General features: G+C 33.8%; 1 protein-coding gene across 1 annotated transcript in view; it reads right to left on the reverse strand.

Moving 5' to 3' along the window:
* Window positions 1-23,742, reverse strand: part of LOC141846591 (nuclear pore complex protein NUP205-like) — a 49,103-nt gene that overhangs the window by 9,895 nt on the left and 15,466 nt on the right. The window contains 17 exon segments of the mRNA XM_074734627.1: window positions 2,040-2,177; window positions 7,512-7,604; window positions 7,696-7,818; window positions 8,448-8,591; window positions 12,839-12,973; window positions 13,039-13,209; window positions 14,650-14,714; window positions 14,717-14,813; window positions 16,436-16,513; window positions 16,595-16,724; window positions 16,810-17,000; window positions 17,081-17,153; window positions 17,226-17,281; window positions 17,372-17,530; window positions 17,678-17,791; window positions 17,873-17,965; window positions 18,893-19,093. Coding sequence (XP_074590728.1) covers window positions 2,040-2,177; window positions 7,512-7,604; window positions 7,696-7,818; window positions 8,448-8,591; window positions 12,839-12,973; window positions 13,039-13,209; window positions 14,650-14,714; window positions 14,717-14,813; window positions 16,436-16,513; window positions 16,595-16,724; window positions 16,810-17,000; window positions 17,081-17,153; window positions 17,226-17,281; window positions 17,372-17,530; window positions 17,678-17,791; window positions 17,873-17,965; window positions 18,893-19,093 — 2,061 coding nt within the window.

A 23,742-nucleotide genomic window follows, 5' to 3' on the forward strand; every position in this document is an offset into this window, starting at 1 on the left:
TGCTTCGACCACTTGTGTGTTCTATCAACTTTTTTAGAACTTTGTTGATAAAAAATCGAGCGGGTCTTTGGTTATTTGTTTTGTCAACTCCTTTTTTTTGCCTTTGTATTATATTTTTTCATTTCATTTTTTTTCATGTCTACTCCATGTTTTAATTATGATAGTTTCTATAGTTTATGTAACTACCTGAACATAACTGATGCAATGGTTATCTCAACACTATGAGTGAAATACAATATATTTCAATTTTTCCTAATTTTATATATTATGATTCCCATTCGTGTCGAACTAAAAATGTTAGTGTAATATTTAACTTGGGTTTGATTAATTTGAACTGTGCATATATAATCTAAAATTTCATTGACGGGAGAAACTTGTTTTGGCTTGCATTTGGGTATTGATGATTGAAGGAAGCCACAATGTTGAGCTTTGGCAAAAGAGGCATCTCGGATCATGTTCCACAGAGGTAAGGTCGTACTTTCTGCTTCATGGTTAAGATTCAGTAGTTAATTTCTTTTGTTGATATAAACAATGAATCTCATGAATTTGATAATTGTTGAATTGACATGATCGGGTATTTCTGATTTAATTGTGTCTCTCCAATCCATATCGATCAGTATATTGATGGGGATTATTGATGTAAGTGTAAATCTACATAAACATTAGGTTGATTAATCTGTGCACATTAGTTTCCAAGGTAGTGCGTTCAAGTTGCTGGATGTGTTGAAAGGATATATTAGGAATAGCCAGCTTTGCAGTATCCATTTCATTGGCATATCTTCAAGTTTAAATACACAATTAGTTCGATTGAAGTTTATTTTGTTACTCTCTGTTCCAGATCCACAGTTGTATGTATTGGGGAAAGAAAGATCAGTTGGATGGTGGTTGGTCTAGTAGAGTGGTCTGTTGGGTAATGCTGGATCACCATCATTTGGGTTATGCTGGATCACCATCATTGATTAGATGGTTCGATGATGAATCTGTTATGTATAGATGGTTGGCATTAGTTTGGTCTGTAGACATGTCTAAATAATTAGGGAAAGATTGCTGATTGGTCTGGTGGTGTATATCATCTAATGATTAAGCCCTCTATTTCTTGAATCAAGGTTCTCATGAAGGATTTATAACTGTGCTATTAATTTTGGTCAGTTGGATGGTGTGATTGTGTGGTGATTCCACATAAGCATGGTTCATTTAGGATTTGTTGACGGAAAGGTGTTGCTGATAATTTAAATAGTTGACTAAGAGATTTATTAAGGGCAAGTCAGGATGGCACAATTGAAAAAATGTTATAAGTGGGCCACTACTCCTTAGTTGGTTCTATGCTAGAAGAGGATATCATCATTTTTCTTGCTTGAATGTAGTCGAGATCAAGAGAGGGCAGAATTAGTTAAGAATTTTTTTCTATGATGGATGTTAGAATTGATGATCATTACTAAATATTTGTAGAGCCATTATATCTTGTATCTTGTTGTTCTTTATGACTTGATTCATTTCTATTTTGGAATCCCTTGCATCATTTTAAATCATGTTACATTGAACTAGATATACATGGTTATTCAGAATATTAAATTCCTACATGATTATTTTTTATCTGCATATTTATGCTATTTTATGATATAGGGTGACGGTGTTGTAGGCCAGTTCGAGCCAACCAATCAACAACAGCAGTGCGAGGAAAGCCAACTCGTCCAGGCACACTCTGTGTACTAAGAATAGTGATAGTATTTATTTAGATATAATTGGATCATTCGGATACAATCATTCTTGTTTCTATTCTACTGCATTTTCTCAGGCTCATTCTTTTGCTCTTTCCTCCAATTTCAAGCATGACTATCGAGTTTACATGATAGAGATATATGATTTAATTTGTTATTTTTGCTGTGACACTAGAATTCCAATAGAAGTGTCAATATTACCCACATTAATGATATATCGATTGGCCAGTAGATCAGACCTAGAGGCAGAAATAGGATAGAAAATACAAGGGCAATTGAAACACATGCAACGAAGGAAATTATACCATTTAATAATTTTACCTTGTTAAGCAACAAGAACTTTTCTTCACCAGATCTCTCAAGAGTAGTTGTAACAGAATTGAGAAGACCCAATACCATATACAATGTTGGATGCTGATGTGTACCAGGTTCAGCAGGGTCCCCAGAAGAATCCATAACCTGCCACCTCAGAGCAGAGTAGAGAGAAAGAATTTATTAGATTTTTAAAAATCGAATGATCAAATTATAAATTATAGCATAAAGGAAAATGTGACAACATATTATAACAAAAATAGCAACGTAGTCAAGTCTACACACAAGGAAAAACAGTAGAGAAAAAAGTCAAAGCATCGTTCCTTCCTTGTTTACATAAGCATAAATCATATATTAAATTCAGTATGCCAAAGTTTCAGAAGAGAACCAAAGAATAGAAAACTTTTGCACACGGCTTCCAATATTGCGTAGTCTAGAAAGAAACAAATGATATTTTGTCACCTGGAGCACAATGCTGCAAGATATGCTACTCTTTAGAAAAATGTTCCCATGTATTTAAAGATTGAATCTTATTGTTGTTTTAAGATTGCCCAGCTATAGCATAGAAATAGAATGTTTTACTTTAGCTCAACTATGGGAAACAAGCGATTGATTAAGTTCCACAATTTGCAGAAGCACCTTTTTTTACCTTTATTCTATATATAAGTTATGCAAACAACTACTACAAAGATATAAATGAACCCACAAAGATCTGAATTCCAAGAGCCACAAATCTCTCATGTATCTACAAGAAGTTAAGTCAGTTCCTCTTATCATATCGATCTAGGTTTTAATAAATAATGATAATTGTAAAATAAAGCAATGTAAGAAACTGAATAAAATGCATGAAAAAGGATAAATGATAAGCAATTTAAAATGCAAAAAGAAGAATGCTAATTAAATTCAGGAAATTCAAATTAACACAAGCAATATTTAGAAAAAGCGATTGTGCATTTATCAAAATCATACAAACTTTGTTGATATTAAAAATGTATCGTTTGATGAGATGAGTTGCATATGACATTGCTCCATCTAGGAATTTCTAAATTCCTCTTGCAATAGTAAGTTTTAGTGAATCCCGACCTTGTATTATATCCAAAGACGAAATCACCACTTAAACAATTCTTTTTTCTTTTTGTTTACTCATTAAACCTTTTCCCCCTTTTTTTACTGCTTGTGATTCAAGCCCACAAAAGGTAATGATAACAGAGCTTCTTCCAATTCCCAATCTCACAGAAGTCAGGTCATGGGACTAAAGCGATTGTCGACCAATCTCACATAGATGGCAGCAAGATTCTAGTCATCATTAGTGGGAAGCAGTAGTATTGTCAAGCTGAGACTCCAATGTGGTTGTGTGAAGAGACTTGCCAATCTAGGCCGCTAAAGGCAGGTTGCTTGGGAGACAGACTGACACAACAAAAGACAGATGGGTAGCAGTCAGAGAGATGGCTGTAGAAGCTACTTCTAGAGGGCTTGATATCAAGCAAAGATCAAGAACAGACAGGAGGTAAAGATGTACAGTGATGGACAACTTGAGTACTTTCATGGATGAAAGAGGATGTTGGGACAAATGCAAGCAATTTGTCAACCGACAGCAAGCTATGCTGAAGAAGAGCTCGTTATTTTTTTCTCCTTTACTTCTAAGCTCAAAGAAATCGAGAGCCCAGAAAGTGACGTGCAGCAGACACAGAGATGTGGCAGCGTCAAGCTGAGGCCATGCGATTGTCATGATGGATGGAGTTACTGACTGAGAAGCAGCGGGTGCTCGGTGAGCAGCAACAGTGTCAAGTGAGCAGTCTGTGAACTGGTGGACCAGTCCCATTAACAAACTTAAATGCAAACAAAAGAAAGAATGGCGACTAATGTGGAATCTCAATAATCTCACTAAACTATTATCAAATCATCAAACTACCAAACTAGGAACTAAAAGTATTGATTTTTTAACACCCAAAACCAATTCAAAAATTAAATTGATTTCTTTCCTTATTTGCATTAAAACTCCACATTTAAAGGTTATCACCAATAATTTCAATCACCCTTAATTTTTAAATGTTATTGGACATGGGTATCACAAGCTAAGTTTTTTGTTCAACTCATTATATATATATATATATATATATATATATATATATATATATATATATATATATATATATATATATATATATATATATATATATATATAGGGTATGAAAAAGACAATAATATAATTAGCTAGTGCCTTTAGGCTGTAAATGAACCAAATGCTCATGAGCAAGCTTGGTGTTTAGTTTGATATCAACCCGTTTATATTCGTACAATAGTAAAAAAACATATAAAATAAACAAGCTTGAATACTAGTGAATTTGGTTCGTTAACGTTCATGAACAAATCTTATGAACAATTTATAAATAAACTTATTTATTAATTTGTCTAAATCTTAATTATAAATTTATTTCTCAATTTTTCTTTCCAAATATGTAAAAATATGGTAATCTATAACTTCTTACAATCTTAAATTATCTATATGTTAAAAATAAAAAATATCAGATTAACATTTTACCTAAATTCTAAGAACAATGACGCCATTAGTTGAGCACAATAAAAAGCTGGAACTTGACTCGAACAAGCTCAATAACAAAATGAATAAGCTTGAACACAATAAACTCAGCTTAATTCCTTTATACCGTCAAGTGCCTCCACATTCTTCTCCGTTGATGGCAGCTTCGTTGAGATTACACAACATTCCTCACGTTCATTAGTGTTGTCCCTTAACTTATTCCTACATTTACTAAATTGCAAAAATTATCCAACTAAAAATCCATTACAAGTGTTACATTGATGTAGGCAGCTTCCTCCATCAGATCCTCAAATCACACTAGTATTTGTTTGTGCGTCTACAACTCTTCTTACCACTAATACCTTTAGTGACAGGCAAGCTTATCTATCTATCACTCCACTGTATCCATTATTAAGTGTATCTCCTCCACTGATTACCTAGTGCCCCAACAACCTTCTTTCTTTACAGATGCCAATTTAGTTGAGATTACACAGCATTCTTCATCCACATTAGTATTATCCCTCCACCTATTCCACGTTCACTGAATTGCCAGAATTGTCTAACTCAAACTCCAGTTCCAGTGTTTCATTGATGTAGGCAGCTCCTTCCATTTACAGATCATTCTTGTAAACGATTTCTTACCTGTAGTGTCTTTTTTATGGCATGTATATACAAATCCTTTTAGAACCTTTACCAACAGGAAAATTTATAGATCATTCCTACAAGCACACATCCACATGTATCTGTCACTAAGTCTATCTTATGCACACATTTGAGATCCTCTTTTCTGCAAGCTTCTAGTGTCTGTAATTATTCACAGATCATGGTAGGAAGCCTTCAAAAACCCATAAAAAGCATGCCGCGGATGAGGAAAACAACAAAAGACGAAGAAGATGAAAGGCTACCAAACTTTAGCAACACGATGAGGAGGGTGCGGAAGAAAAGTATGTACATGGCAGTTTGCTGGAGCCTTCCACATCAAATCTCCAGAGACCTCTCCCTGGTGTGTTACATCACACAGCCCATGCACAGTCTCGATGCACGAGTGGAACTCTACATTGCCCTTATCAGGTGCAATGGAATGAGATTTAAAATAGTGCAATCAAGTAATCTTCAATGGTAAAGTTGGCGGCTACAATACACATTTAGGTATACCTAAACATATAGTGTTGGTTGTTTCCAACCTTTTTCTCTTGTAGTCCATGTCAATTCTCTTAAAGTTTTCTCATTGGTTAAAAACTAATGCTGCAGTTGTTCCAGATGGATGTACATATGAAGCAATCCTATACATACAAGAACACTGAAGGGAGAGGAGGGATTAAAATATACAAGCTAAAGCAGGTGATATACAGCTTCAGCTAATCATAGAGCATGATTATCATACATAAGTAATACCAACTAGAATGCAAACCTAGAAACAGTTTAATTAACCAAATCATAAAAGACGGTTAGAGGAACCAGGAATGTTCTTATTTGAAGACTGCTAATGTTATGAGAAACTAATGGAAAGATATATTTTATAGTTAAAAAGCAATTTATTTTCTTCGTTGTTTTTGTGGTAAGTCAATTGAAGTAAAATTCTAAACTGCACCAATACAATGCAGTGTTCAAGATTTGTACAGTACATCAAAGGGTTTGTATGTATATCTGAATATTGAAGCATCTTCGACATAGACCATGCAAGATCTGTTACTGGAAGAAGGCCCACTTCAGTATACTAAAATATTAGAAGTAACTTGGCAAAATGGAGTAATCAACAGCGTTGTAGTTCAATCTAATAATGAAGACATGTAAAGATAATGCAAGCCAGTTAATTATTTAACACTGCTTGATGATTTAATAGTTCTGAACAAATGGACATGCATCCTGATAAACAAGTTTTTTATACTGGACACAACCAAACCCAATATTTCATGAACATACTAAAAAAGGTAGATCTGCTACCTCAACAGCCCCCTTAGAGCCAGCCCCACGGATGTGGAGGGAAGTTTATGCAGGTACACAAGCGTTAGGCGCATGACGAGATCGAACCCAGGTCATTACCTCCTGAAATCAACCCCTGACCATTACGCCAGCAATACCATGCACCCACCATCTGTGCTACGCCCTAGGGGCAGTATTTCATGAACATACTAAAGATATCATAGTTCATTGAGATGAAGAAATAGTTAATTGTCTAGAAGGATAAACCACCAATATCATCACCAAACCTTCTGCACAAGCAGCTGAGACAGTTGATGTATTTTGTCATGCTTGAGACTTGAGAGGGAAATTTAGAATAAATAGCTATTTACTTCTCTTCAAATCCAAATATGTGGTGTAACTATACTATTGCATCCTTCCTTTCTGAACTTGAATAAAATAGCAAAATGAACATTAAAACCAAACTGGTGTTTGCGCAAAGTGAATTATGGACCAATTATTGTCATGTCAAATAAACATAGCTACGTATTGACAGTAATGTCAAGAAACACAAAGCAGTAAACGTACTAGACAATACAAGAAATAAGGGAACAACTCTAAAAGCTTCAACAATGGATAATAGAATCAGGTTACAATTTTAAAGGAAAACATGTGGTACTGACACGAAAACAGAGCCAGGGAACAGCAAAAACAAAAAAAAGGGCATTGAGGAAATTGGTGAAGATGAATTTTACCCACTAAATCAATACATATTGCAAAGCCTTTATAGATGATAACACATCTAGAAAATAAGAAAAGAGAACTTATCAAATCTACAAAAACAAGTAACAACTAAAACAAAATATATATGTGTGTGTGTGCGCACGCGTGCATAAAGAGAATCAAGTATATCAACCCATATTCTCTAATATATTCTAGGATGCTAATTAGGTAATTAACACCTGTTTACAAGGCAAAAAGAATATCCTACTACAGGCATGAAGCATTGAGTTTAAAACAGGAATTGTACATATACCCACCGGCAACCTGATTAGTTTCCTCTTCAATAGTGAATACAGATAAGAACTCAAGCTAAGGCACAGCTGAAAAGTAAGAAACTCTGGTTTTTGATTCTGCACAGTTGTTAACATGCATCACAAAACAGAATGTCAACATATGCACTATGATCTACCATAAAAAATCTAAAACAAATGGAAAGCAAACCTCAAGTGCATCTGATGATTTGGCAAAATTGGAAGATGCAACCTCAAATCTAAAAAGAATGTGCATCATGGAGAAAAGTTCTTGAACAAAACCATACTCATCATTTTCTTCATATGGCCATACCTTGAATGAATAAATTTATGGCAACAATGAAACAAAGACATCAGAATTTTTAGTGAAGTAAAACATAGTATGGAAAGATACAGAAAGGGGGAGTTCAATATTAAAAAAAAATAAATTGAATTGAAATTTTGACTTACTTTGAATTCTTAACCAAATTGATTCAGTTTGGTTTGGGATTGACCAAAGCACAAAACACTCAAAGTTCAATTTGGGTTTGATAATTTGTAAGCCAAACCAAACTTATTCTTTTCTATTTTAATGATAAAATACATCATTGAAATTCATTGTGTAGCATTTAATATTTATTAAATTTATAACAAAAAATTATAATATAACAATTTAATTTAACATGTTATATATTATAAAATAACAACTGATCAAAAAATATTTAATTTATAATAAAATTTAAAAATTATAATGTAGAGATGTAAATTTAGTTCAATCAAAACCAAATAAGACTAAAATTTTGCTTTTGTTTCAATTTAATTTACATTCTTATTCATTTTGGCTCTGTCTCTAAAAATTAATATATAAAATTTTGGTTTGGCTAATTGGCTAGGTTCGTTTTGGTTTGAACTGAATGAACACCCATGACATAGAATCCAAGTAATTTCTGAGTGAGATGATACCTTGCTGAGAATAGAGACAACAAGATTACTCCTCTCCAAAGTCAGCTCATCAGCATCTGAGATATCTTCCTTCAAAATTTGATTGAAAGTTGACTGGTGTCCCTTGACAAAATCTAAGACTTCACGTACAATTTTATTTTTAACCTGAACAAAAAACAATTGGAGATTCTACAGGGCTGAACAGGATGGACAAAAATATACATGGTAGTATAACTCAATGCAAAATCAAGAGAGAAACTTCATTCCACACTCTGGATTGCCAAATCCAGATACTAAGAATGCATTGTCTGTTGGCATAACACAAATAATAATGTACCATAACAAGATATAATTGAGTGATTTACCCAAAGAGACATGTGCAAAACATTCAGCAAGAATAACCCAATAAACTGAGATTTACTTCTTCAAGATTTAAGTTAGAGATGTCAACCTGTGGACCAGGCACAAACTGTCCAGAACATTAAAACCCCAGAGACAGCATTAGCTCAGGCTCTGATTTGTGCCATGTCATGTTAATTGTGATATAAAGGGGCAGTGTCATTCAAATAAACATGAAACTATACAAAATAATCTAAAACTAATTATATATTGTGAAAAAAATTATAAGGTCTACAACTACGTAAACTCGCTAAAAAAGATAAATTGGATGATATAAAATATTTACTAAAATTTTCTAAAACTAATTTACTTTGTAATGAGATCAATTTAACTAACTGATTTATATATTTAGATTGTATTTTATGCATAATTAAACATGTTTTTGGTCAAGTTAGATGGTGTATAATATTTCCATCGCCAGCTTGTGCTACTGCTACCGTGTTAACCAATTGGTGAGCTAATGTGTGTTTTTCACTTTCAGAGCCTAAAATGGTCTTAGAAACAGTGTCTTAGACTCTTAGGTATTCACGCCACCAACAACCTCACCTGCAATGAATCTAATGTTTGGTACTGGCAGAAACTCAATGATGTTATTATCTTGTATAGCACATAACTTCTTCTCAGTATTGAATTGATCTCATTCAAATATATTGACATTACATAAATCTGTTTCAGGACCATTAGAGCCAGCACAACACCAACCATGTTTCTACAAAAAAAACTTAAAAAGTAATAAAACTGTTGAATAACAAATGGACGAAGAGAGGAGACATAAGTGGCCATGTCACCATGACACTACTCACTGATTGAGATAGATTGATTGGAAATTGGAATGAACTGTGGGAGATTATTAAGGAATAGGTTTATTTTAAGATCAAGCTGTTGTGGCAATTTATACCCTTATGCCTTTTTTCTTATACAGATGCTTTAGGGTAAAGGAGAGAATTGATAAAATTTATATGGGTTGGGTTGGCACTCGAGTAAAGCTTGGAATGCAAGACAGGATAGACATGCCAGTGAGGCACAAGCTGCACATGCTACAACAGACAGCTCGAATATTTGTAGAGTGAATTTTGATCTACGAGGTCAGGGATCAATACTTATCCTATTCCAAGTACAACCCAACTAATTTAGGGTTGGATCAGGCTAAGTACAGATGTTATGGGGGCTTGGCCCAGTTGACACTTCTACTTTCCGTCAAAGGTATTTGTGTGACTTATATGGCAAATAGATGAGGTTTTCTCATGCAGCTAGGTATACATCATTGGCAAATCCATCAAACACGAAACCCTGGAGGTGTGGCTGCGAAAGAAATTTTAGAAAAAAAAAATCAATGGATTAGGTTGCAAATAAGACATTAACTATTAAGAACCCCAAAATATGTTGTGAATATATGAAAGCTAGATAAAATCCTACTGTAATATGGTATTGTTCTATTCATATTTTATTTGTTCCACATTACATTTCCTTAGTCAAATTTCAAAAGAAGCTATACAATCTAGTAATCTACAAGCTACAATCTTAATAAACGTCATTGTTGTCATATCGTGGGCAAACTCAAGATAACAAAGGTGGCACGACAGAAATGACAAGGGGATAAGAAGGCAGGAAGCATACAGAATAAATAACACTAGTGAAAAACTAGCAGGACAAAGAAACGACAAGGGGGATAAGAAGGCAGGAAGCATACAGAATAAATAACACTAGTGAAAAACTATTGCAAGATAATTGAATCCACTACTACTTTTGAGGATCAGTTGGGAGGTAAGTTAAGCAAAAAAAAAAAAAGGCAAATAATGGCTGAAAAAGAAGAAAAGTGATCAAGAAACAAAATCTCTCTATTTCTCTACAGAAAAGGTCATGCTCTGATATATATTCTGATCATTGTAGTCATAACTTTATTTTGTTAGTTGTTCACACTAGACTACTCATTTAATTCAACCTTATTCAAATACAGAGTTGATAAAAAAACATGTGAAATTCTACTTCGCACTAACTGCTGATGCCCTTCTAAGATGTCTCTTGAATAAAGATTGGTGGATAGTCAAAAGACCTATATCTCTAACAGTGGCAATAAGAGAATGGTTTGGTGATACGACAATTTGCCAACCATTAGTAGATAGAATGATTCCTTTCACTTTTAAATCCCAAATAATTCATTAAGAGTTAGTACAGAAAGATTTAGTCATTGTAATACACAGTTTTTAAATCATTTCTTTAATTTGCTCTCCCTTCAAAGTTGATAGCTCCTCTGTAGCTTCATTGATGTACTCACCAAATAAAAAGCCTACACAAATCATTCTAATTCTTCTGAAAGGATCAGTTGAAAGCCCACTAATTGTTTTTGCAAGACCAAGATACTCTCCAGCAGAACCAATGAATGCTTCCACCACAAAGAAGGGTTGTGATAACAAACATTGTTTTTCATGCCTTGGCTACAATTAAATGATTTTCAGATCATTTGTCCAACCAAAGAATAGCAATGGTATGAAGTTTTATCAAATATTGTGAAGTTTGCTTAACTCTTTGCGAAGTCTCGTAATGTTGTACACTAATAATTCAAGATGGTAAGACCTCATTTGACAACTGAAAATTTTCTCATTTGGCAACTTTTTCAATTTTTGGAAAATAAAAATCATTAAATATTTTTAGAAAATTTTTATCACATCATCCACCTGCAATAAATTTAAAATATAAAAAAAATCAAGTCTAAGTATTTATTTTATTTTCTTTTCAACTTCTAAATTCTATTTTCTAAGAGACAAAAAAAGGTTTTTAAAAAGTTTTGGCAATTTTCTCAAACAAAGAAGATGACATTGAAGCTAAAGAAGGTGTTGTATACCTTTGGCAGCTGATGCATTTGACAGTATTATAGTAGAATCAAAATGTGCATATGTTAATAGAAGCAAGGTTGGTGAAATCATTCACAAGTACATACATAGCTCGAATAAAAGTTATGAATCTCTCTTTGCTAGAGGTAATTCTTTCTTGCAAATGACTCATTTTTGTACTTGTGGTACATTGATAACCCATCAAATAAGGCGTTCTACCAACAAGGCAAAGTCAAAATCTACCTTAAGGTAGCATGAAGCTTAATAAATCATAGTATTTTACCACATCAAGCAAATACAGAAAAACAAGTTCAGTAGATAATATCTTTATTCAGCATCTACTTACAGTATATGTCAGACATCCACATACAAAACGTTTTTCTGTAAAACATTATAATTCAACGATTTGTTGTCATGATCACAAAGAAACTGCAGCATGCATCTATGAAATAAAGTTCCAACAAACAGGAAAAAAGGTAGAACCATAAATAATTTATTTAAATGACACTTAATACAAGTATTCAACAATGGAGCATGAATTACAATCGATGTCACCTAACCCGAGAAAACAGAACTTACCATAAACCACGAACAAAGCCAAGGCTTTGTTTGGTTGGGAAACTATTCTAAAAGCTTTCTTTGTTTCTCAGAAAATAAAATTTGAAAGCTGAAAAAATAAATAAAATAAATATTTAAAATTGGCTTTTTGTCACATTTGAATTTATTAAAGACAAATGATCTGATAAATGTTTATCTTTTCATTTCCAATTTTCAATGCCTTAATTTTACTTTCTGAAAGCTGCAAACTGAAAATAAAAAATTTTCATGAACCAAAAGGCCTAACAGTCCCAACTATGGGACGGCTACATGGATCTTAATGTGTCATTAAAGTCTATGCAAATATCACTAGAAACAACCAAATGCAAGAATAACAACCTCACCTTATAACAAACATGGTTAACAAACAAAGCTAGGAATGATTGATATACTATTTCCTGAATTTTGACTTCTAGTTTGAGGCACTTGATAGTATCATGTTACAGAAGGAACATCAGTACATTACTATAATAGAATATTCATTTGATGGTTGCAGTTGATTCTGATTACTCTCCTACCTGTTTGTTCACTGTTGTCACTTTGCTTTAACTAAGAAATTGAAGCAATGCATTAAAATAATAATACCTCCAAGTACTCTGATGACTCAACAAGTGATGTCAAACTAGAAACCAATCTAAGAACTGGAATTACAAGCAATCTTTTCTTATCAACCTCTCCAAGTCTATCTCTTGCAGGAGTGCCATACCATCTTGAAGTTCCCTGGATATGTCACCAAACCATGAAACATGTATCTGACAAACAACTTAACAAATAATTAACACTACCTGGTTCTGCAATAGCACAGCCTTTGACGAACCAAGTTGATCCAAGACACCCATAGACAAAAGGATTTGAGTACCATGCTTGCCATAATTGTCACTGACTCTCAACAACAAAGAAAGTTGAGCCTCCAGGGTGCACAATCTCTGTTGTGATTCCAATGAGCACCAAGCATCCTGTACAGGCTGAAAATATTATAGTTTATGAAACATCTGTGTAGCTCCATTTTCAATCTTTGATTTAGTGAAGCATAAAAATCAAATATAGTCTCAAGTTACAAGTAACCTTCAAATGACCTAGACAATATTTGAACAGAAAACAAGATTCAAAACACCCAAATTAAGCATGCACACAATGATTTGAAAATAGATCAATGGGAACAAGGATATAAAAGTAAGAATAAAACATATTTAATTTATGAGTTCTTAAATATGTTCCAATAAATTCAACCAAAAAATATAAATCTAATGAAGCATGTAGAATCATGAAATGATAGCATAACATATTTTGAGTTGCTTATGCTTAACACAGAAAAATTGTCATGAAGGTGATGCATAAAAAAGAATTTAGGGTCAAAAATTTTTCATTTTACAAAAATTCTACTTGATAGAAATTTTAATTTTATTTTAATGCCAATGTTACTATTGCATGAACAATGAATCTATTTTGCTTGAATCTTATGTAACCAGGTTATTATTTATGCCAATGTTCTATGCCCTACAAAAGTAGCTACCCATCACACTATTTATTATTTAATCAAAAAAATCTCTCCAGCATTTTCTTCACTTTTGAAGGATTGCCAATAGAGGCATACAACATTGAGAGGTAGGAGAACACTTATTTTACTTGTTTTTTGAATCAAGTCATAGATATTCTCTATTTAACATTCTGAATTATTATTTTTTACATTAACTTTTCTAGCACTAGTCCATTTTGTGTCAATCTCATGAGACAAGTTATCGTAAGACCTAAAAAATGAATGAAGCCCATATCTCATTGTACATCATTGATTTAGAAATCCAATTTTATCACCAGTTCAATCAAAAAAAAAATCTTCATTTTTGCAATATAGAAAACTGAGACATGCAGCATCATGAGATTGGAGCACACTTATTTTGTTTTGCATCAACTGGAAATGAAGCTATTTTTTAGATAGTCTTGGTTTAACATTCAATTTCTTCTTTTTATTTTCTAACATGCCTAGTCTATTTTGTCTGAGTCTCATAAAATCTAATTATTGTAAGACTTACAAAAAATATTACATATCTAACTTCTGATCATCCATTAAGTAACACAATTTTTTGCAGGACCAATTCACTTTCTCTCTAGCTGCAGGTAACCCCTTGAGATCTGTATCTAACTTGTGATATGGAGCACATATCTAGCTTGTGTTATGTCAGACTAACTGGACTTGTCTCTGAGCATGTGAAGATAGGGTGCAAGTTGTAATCAAATATTGAAAAACTTCAAAGGTGCACATGATTTTGAATTGTTAGAAGAAATCTAGGTGATTCAACTACTCAGCCTATAAAGTTACAAACTATAAAGTCTTCCTCACAAACTTTGAGTTTCATGTACCAATTGAGAGTGATAAATTTTTATGGAAGAAGACATACCTTACAAGAGAAGTTGTTTATTTCCGTTAGACATGACCGCAAGATTCCTCTACTTTGAAGTTGATTAGGAAAAATTTATCACGGTCAATACTAAGAAATGCATCAAGGACATAACAAGACACAGGCTTTCCAACTTCACTTCCTTGCATGGCATCCTTTGTTACCTGGAATTATCAAACAAGAGAGATAAAATATATATGGTATGATACCATACTCTTTTCATAGTATGATACTAACAACTTCAACAATTATTGTGCTGAACCACTGTTAAAAGCAAGGTTTAAAATATCGAGCCGTGCCGGAGTTTCGGTCCCGGACCGGAACGATACAGTTTCGGTACCGTATCGTACCGTGCCGGTATAGTTTCGGTATTTTTTAAATATAAAATATATTAATTAAAATAAAAAATTTAATCTAAATATTTAAAAATAAAAAATAAATTTTTTTTGATAATTTATAGGTTTTAATAAAGCCTATTTAAATTATCCCGAATTATAAGTTTGAACTATAGCTAGGAATTGATTATTAAAACTTAATTAAAACCCTAAGTTTAAAAAAAAAAAAAGGAAAATCGCGCGCCGTGCGATCGGTGCGCCTGTGCGGAGCGTCGCCGGGCCCTGGCGCGGGGCCTCCGGCGGCGTCGCCGGCCCCGGGCGGGGCCTCCGGCGGCGTCGCCGGCCCCGGGCGGAGCCTCCGGAGGCATCGCCGAGGCCGGGCGACGCCTTCGGAGGCATTCCCCGACCGGAATTCGTGTGCCGGGGCTGTGCCGGTGCCGCGGCGGAACGAAATTTTTCGTGCGTATCGAGCGATACGACACGAGATTTCAATCCTTAATTAAAAGTCTGTGTAGAGTACTTGATACATGTCGTTTTAAAAAACAAAATTTAGAAGTATCTCAGAGCTAATTACAGTGTAGTATTAAGAGATTTTGTTGCTCAATAAAGAATTTGTCTATCATATATGAAATGTAATAAATGATACAGAACTTAAAATGCAGCCAACAAAACAAGCAAGACATTGAATGTGCTCCTGCTAGAATATGGATTAGCTCGGTATTGGGCCTGCACTGTACCTTTCCCCTAGCAAAATGACGATAACTAGAATGGCTAGAGTATTTAAGCAGATTAAATTGGAATCAATATTGTATACATTGTTGACGCAATTCAATTTCATGATTTCTATCAGTGGCTTTAAAAATTACCATAATTTCTGGATAGGAGATTCACCAAGATCAGTAAATCCTATGTTTACATATATCAAGAAGCATTTAACATAGTTTGGATATTATCAAAATTTTAGACTTTGTTATATTTCTAAAAAAATATTTGGATAATTTAAACACTTGTTCAGTTTTTAGAAAAATGTTTTTAGAGCTTATATGTTTATTCTACGAAGACAGGATTATTGTCAAACTATAACAAAGGTTTAGAAACACATGTAACAGGGTATTTTCCTTTAATTCTCATGTAAGATTTTTCTGTAAGAGTGTTTTTTTCTAGGTGAGTTTTTATTTTCTTTTTGTGAGATACTCATCCCCTTGATTCATCTTCTTGCAAATCTTGGATGAGATTAGATTTTGGCGCTGTGTCACATTTACTCCTAGATCTTCAATTCAATATTCTTCCAAGTTAATCCACACGATGATGCATAACAGCAAATCGCACTTCATAAAAGTTAGTGACTAAGCCTCACTGATGCTAAACATTGCCATTTTAGTATACCAGTTACATGATCATACAGCACCAACTATCAGACATACGGATGCAATAAGATATAAAGGTTTTACCAGATTAATGATTGCTTGAGCTTCCTTCTTTATTATAGAAAAGTTGGCACTCTCCAGTTCAGCCTGCTCCTTGCCGATCTGTTGTCAGTTGAATGAGATGAAAACACTCGTGTGTTAAGAGACAGATTGCTTTAAGGCAATTTACAACATTAAAGGAACCTTTTGAAGATTTAGTTCATCATCATCATCATGTTCTGTGCTAAGCAAATATCTCAAAATGGATGCAGGAACATCTGGATTAAGTATGCTACGGCAGTATTGAAAATAACCAAGTAGCAATGCATATTGCCTGTGGAGGAAAGTTAAGGAGCAGCATGATTATGGTCCAGATATGCCTGGTTAAAATTTCAAGAAACAGCAATTTAGGAGAGTACCGCCGCCTCAAAGTTTCAGATGATTCATTTCTTAGAATAGCCATCATAAGCTTATAAAGTATAGAGTGGCAAGCACCATTGGACAATTGCTTTGCTGAGATGATGTCAAGGCACGTGACACTATCAGAATCCACACCTCCAGGACATAAGAATCGTTCATCTCTTAATTTAGCCATACAGGTAAGCGCAACCTTGAAAAACCAAAGGTAGAAAAACACGGAAAAGATGATGAACCAAGTATATAAAGAAAACAATAGCAGAAGGATCTTACATTGCTTAATACATATGCCATTCTTAAAGTACAATCAGGAGATGCTGATGCACTCAATGAAGCACCAAGCAACCTTCAAAGCAAAAAGTAGGCTTATCAGATACGATCAAGTTTCAAAATCTAGACCAAAGCATAAGACACTCACTCAAACAATATCTGAGACCGGTCTTCCAGAAGGAGCATTCTTTTAGAAATAGAAACCTAAAAGAATCAGCATTATGCAAAGGTGAAACAATATAGAATATAAACATAGTCAAAGCCATGGGTAACAAACTGGAGAAAAAAATATACCTCTACAATCTGAGACCACCCAGACAACATATGAAGCTGGGCTGCTTGTTCTTCGAGATTCTTGTTATACCTCCAAGCCCATCTAAGGAACTGTTGAATTGATGCTCTTAGCTCAGTCTTCTCTGCATCATTAATAGTATAACCTCCCTGGATACATAACTGAAAAAAGTCCCAAGATAACAATGCACTTCATTTGGAAATAAAAGCCAAAAATTGTGGGTACACAGAAATGGGAACATATACCAGTCCATTATTTCATTAACAATAACTCAAAATGAAACAAGAATAAGAAAAATAAATAAAAACCTGCCAAAGTTTATCATGCAGTGCATCTAAGTCAAGCAATCGATCTCCTCTTTCTGAGTAATAATAAACACCACCTTTTTCAGAGGTTGAAGAACTTTTTAATATATCATTAACCTGAAGAAAGAAATGTTGATGACTGAAAGGTAACTAAGAAAGAAAGGGAAAAAAAAAACAATTGGTACTAAATGAGGCAACCTGCGCATCAAATTTAAAAGCTGGAAGGAGTTGGGGACATTGTAAACCTATATCAGGAGTCCGAAACTGCACAACATCGAGTAGCTCCAACACCTGAAGGATCAGAAACAGTTATAAACAGCATAGAAAAAAATCATTAATAGACTAAAGCACAAGAGAATAGAGATAAATATTATTTTGCCATTTCAGTAATCGAATAAGAAGGTTACTAGAAAGTCTCTCTAGACAGAAGAAAAACAGATGAAAAAATTGCGGAGTTACTTATCATATTAAGAGATCTAGCAGTTCTAGTTTAACCATTATCAGATAAATTAGACCAAACACTTATGGAATTGTAAGGTCCATTTTCTCCAATGGCTTGGGGAAATTCAAGTTGTCCTTTCTCAAGTTTCTACCAAAAAGAGCACTAAGCATTAGAGGTAATTATCACGAGGCTAAAACTTTCATATTTTTGACAAGTACACTAATTACAAGTGCTGGAGCATACAAACCAATAAACTTCCAAAAATAATTACATGGTTTCTGGACAAGAGTAAGAGAACTAAATGTGCATGAGCCCCATGCACATAGAATTCCACCTTGCAATGCCATTCCTGCTTTCCCTCGTGTCACCATTCTACTAAGTAATAACTACTAGCCCCACTTCATGCTTTAGCCTTGCACAACCCACCCTCCATCGTTCATGTCACCTCTTTCATTTCCTTCATTGAGGATCAGTACTAATGCATTACAGAGTGCCAAGTATGGCCTTGCCAGGGACACAAAACAGCAAGCACAAGCATGCACAAACTATAAATTTAATCAACTAATATCTACAAAAAACACACACAAATCCATAGCCAAGTTTTGTGCCATTGAAAAGCAAGCCATTCCAGGTACACCATATTATTCTTCAGAATTGTATGCAAACAAGTTTTCCTATCCATATACTTCAACCACAAAAATTTAAACCCATAAATAACACGCTGTACTTGTGAAAAATCACCAAGATATGAGAAACAAAGAGTATCAAATTTGCACCTTTTTCTTCTTTGTGGTACTTTGTGCAAAATTGCTGGCATCAAACTCAGAAGTTCTTGATAATTCTGGACTCCGGTAACTACCACCAGCAATCTGACCAAAACATAAAGACAAAATCGCAAGGCATGCTTCTCGGTGTGTTGATTCACCCATATCGGCTGTATGTAATTCCAATGCTAACAGCTTTATCAGCCATGCCCTCTGAATAATGGCAATGAATAAATCTTAGCGCATCACTATAGCCAATATACAACTAACCATTCACCTCTATAAATGTATGTTGCCATCCATTTCTTAAGCTTAAAACTTTGAAGGAAATAACCACACAAATAAGTGATTACTCAGCTGCAGAATACGAAATGACTATATGATCTCCAAGCAGAGTATGTACGCTATCTTAAAATTCAGCTTGACAATGATCGTTAATCATAGGTAATTCAAAAAAAATATTTAAAATTATACAGAATTACTTTTATTAATTGCATCATATATATCCTAAAAGGCATAGGCAGCTGCTATAGAACAAGGATACACTAATACCAAAATAATCAAGCAAAGTTGCTCTAATACCAATTTGATGCAACACAAAGACGTGTGATACCAAATTGCTGAAGGATCAAAATTGAAGTCACAAAGAATTGAAACAGAAATCGATGGGGCAAGAAAAACTACCTCAAATCAAGAAATAAAAAAACTAACATCAAGAATGAAAACTCACAGAGGAATATTACCAGGCAAAAATTAAATTATATTTGGACAATCAGAGGCCTTTTAAAAAATCCAAGCCAAATAGAATTGGAGAAAACAAAGGAAAGGAATAACATCACAAGTAAAAGCAATCAACTAAACTAGCAAACAAATCAATTTATAAATTGGGAAACATCATAAGAAAATTAAACTTATGCCAATATTTTCACAGTCCTAACAAGATAATTAGCAATTTAAAATTCACATCAAATAATTTATCCACCTAAACAAGATAATTCCCAAAATCAATGTCTGGAAAGATTTTTGAATAGGAATTTTGGAAATTCATATAAAGATTCTCTTTAATGCCTTTAAAAAAATTAAAATGCAGAATAAGTTCAGTTATTAACCCAAGAATATAGAGCCTCAATATAAAATACAAATTAGAAATTGTGATGTTAAAAGCACAATATCTTTGGGGACCTAAGAAGCAGAAAGAAGAAAGATGAAACCGATTAAAATTCTAGATACAATAGATTAATAAGAACGCATCATAACATTCTATGTAATCCAACTTTCATCTTACAAATCCTGTTTATTATAGCATTTCGGACAAGTATTTAGTAAAAAACGCATATGAACTAGAATTTTGTTGCTCGAACAGGTACAAATATATGGGAGCCAAGTGCCCAACATGGCTATCTCTAAAATTTTTTACAAGTGATCAATAGAATCAGAGTGTCAGATCTGTGTGTTGATATCTGACACGGGAACAGAGTGTGTGAACTTGAAGCAGAGTGGGTATATGAAGAGTCAAAGTATCGTTAAACTACATCAGCTTTTTGAACATAAAAACACACGAATTTACAATTTTTTAGACATCTTTCACTTTAACAAGACCTTTATTTTCATTGGGTTGCAAGTAATGAATCATCACAATATATATTGTTTTGGAACACAATGGTATATTGTTTTGGAACACAATGGAGACATTTGATAGAATCAATTTCCCATAAATTTGGCACTGTATACCAGAAGCATTAAAATCGCCAAAGAGTATTATACACAAAGCTTAGTTGACTTAAAAGCAAAATATTAAACACAAAATGACAAAAATAAGTATATCAAAACAGGTAATAAAGCGCATAATTGTACCAGCCTCACAAAAGATATGTAATAGAATATGACTTTCCATATCAAGAATAATTAGTTTGAGAAGTAGTATAGCTGTTTCAATGCACCAATTAAAAGTAGAACAACAAGTACACAAACATATATGGGTAAAATTGAGTTAAAAGCAGTTTTCCACTATTAAAATATACTTTTGCATCCAACAGAAAAGGCTTACACAGTTACGCTACCAATACTGAACACTAAATATTTTGAATTTATGTGAAAGAACTAACAAAAGATAGAAAAAAATTATCATGCTAAACTTAATAGATCTTCATGAAGGATTGAAATGAAAGTGGTATGTGGTTGAGACACTGCCAAAATGTGCTATGTGATAGAGCTGAACATATACAAGCTATAAGGCTGCTTATGTGATCCAATTAAAAGAATCAAATTAATTACATTCACAAAGATGCATAACATGATGTATAAAAATATATATATATTACATAATGCACATAATATAAGAACCAGTGAGACTAAGGAATCCACATAAAATTACTTTTCATCTATCAGATAACAAAAATAAATAAATCAACCTTCTATAGAAAGCTAAATCTATCCCATAACACATTGGATGTTTAACATCCATATAACATAAAACACACAGCGGGTAGAAATGAATATTAATCAATCAGATTAGAGAAAAAAGTATTCAAGATTATCGCATTTACAAAAAATGCATAACATCTTGAAAACAAATATATATCTTACATAAACTGCATAATATACCAACCAGGAAGGCAGAGAGTCCATATAAAATGACTTTTCAATCTATCCCATAAAAAAAAAAATCAACCTTCTATTAAAAACCTTCATCTATCCCATAACAAATCCTAATAATTAACAATAGAAATCCATATAGTCTAAAACATGGAACATGTAGCAATGAATACTCGGTTAGATTAGAAATTCTTTTTTCCATTGGACTCCAAATTTTATTGATCAACCACATTTGATTCCACTTGATTTTTATTGATGAAAAAAAATTAACCCAAACCTGAACATGCAGTTGCATAACCAATATCCAGTATGATTTCAATGTTATTGGGTTATAAATTAGCCTTGATGCATATTGGGAATGCATATACAACATAAATGAGGCCACTGCATATGCAAGGACAACAACATCAAATTTTTAAATAATGATCTCCATGCAATTAAACGAAACCTTTCAAGTAATCTCAATGCTTATCTCAAAAGATCAAGCAAACAGCATCTCTTCCAAAATCAGTGTATAGCATTGACTAAAAATTATCCTTAGAAATTGTCAAATCTTACCTAACATCAGTATTAGACAGTCTTCAACTGGCTAAGCTTGAGTGTCCTAGGAGGAATAGAAAATGAAAGAGAGAGAAAGAGGTAGGGAAAAAAACAAAGATATTGTTGAAATTCAAACTAGGCAACCTATTATTTTACCCCTATTTTAAAGGGATTTATTTTGTGAAATCTATTCCCTAGATGGATTGTAATTAGCTCATACTTATCACATTCCTGATTTTAAGGGATCCACATCCCTGATTTTAAGGAATTTATCTTTGTATATAAGGAGGATATGCTATCAATGAAATATAAAATTTTTCCACTATAATTTTATGTCAAACAACATGGTATCAAAGCAGAAACCCTAGCTGCAGAAATCCTAGCAGTTGGTTCTTCCTCCACCTGCATGGTTGCTGGTTCTTCCAACAGTAGCAACATTGAATCCTAGCAGCTGGTTCTTCCTCCAGCCGAATGGTTGCTGGTTCTTCCAACAGCAGCAACGTCAACTCCATTCCAGTGTCATCAACAACAGAGCAGCTGACTTCCACGGTTATCTCCAGGTGTCACAGAACATGTCCAACTTTGTGCAAGACACAACAGGAACTTCCTCCGGCATGTCCCGCATCGTGCCGTCTTCGCCAGAAGGCAATCTCCTTCCCATCACCACTCATAATTATCCTAACAGAGAGGCAAAGGCACATCATGTGTTTGCTGAAAATTCAAAAACAGTGAGTTCTCCTTTCTCCAAAGAGCAACTGGTTATCCTCCAAAAATTATTTCAACAGAACAATGTCTAAAAGTTCAAATTCCAATTTGTCGACGAGCAATCCTATAGCAATGCACACAAGCAAGTCCTCCCCTTGGATCATTGATTCAGGAGCATCAGAACATATGACAAGTGACAAAATGTTATTCTCAACATTTACATTATGTGTAAACATCTAATGGTACATGTAGCAAATGACACCTGTACCAAAATGGTCGAAATAGGAACAGTTAAAATTTCTAGCAACATCATTCTTAATTCTGTGCTTTATATGCCTCGACTTGCTTGTAATCTTGTGTCGGTTGCTAGGCTCGACCGGGACCTTAACTGTGAAACTAAGTTCTTTGGTGATTATTGTGTTTTTTCAAGATTTGAGCACCAGGATGATGATTGGCATTGCTAAACTTCGTACAGGACTTTACCTTCTTGAAGCCTCTCCTACATCTAGATAGTCTGCTAAACTCAACTGTTAGTCAATCCATAGTTTCAGGTCTAATAGTCAATCCAATAATGAAAGTAAAATTGTGATGTGGCACTATTGATTAGGACATCCAAATTCATATACTTGAAACATCTTTTCCCTTCATTATTTATCAATAAAAGTCTTGATTTCTTTCAGTGTGATATATGTCAGTATGCTAAACGTACCAGACACGCTTATGCACCCCGTTTATATCAACCAACACAACCTCTCTCTCATTCATGGGGGCATTTGGGGACAATTCAAAAATCCAAGTCTTGCTGGCTCTAGATAGTGGTTATTTTTCATTGATGATCACACGAGGTTGTGTTGGACTTTTCTTTTGAAAGAAAGATCTAAAACCGCACAAATCTTTTAGAATTTTCATGCTATGATCAAGACCCAATTTCAGGCTGACATAAAGATTCTCAAAACAAATAATGTCAAAGACTTCTTTAATTCCAACCTTAGCTCCATTCTCCGATCCAATAGCATAGTCCA

This window comes from Curcuma longa, chromosome 15 (genome assembly GCF_044706935.1).
Source record: "Curcuma longa cultivar G26 ecotype Majalengka, Jawa Barat chromosome 15, ITB_CL_G26_1.1, whole genome shotgun sequence".
NCBI classification, from domain to species: Eukaryota; Viridiplantae; Streptophyta; class Magnoliopsida; order Zingiberales; family Zingiberaceae; genus Curcuma; species Curcuma longa.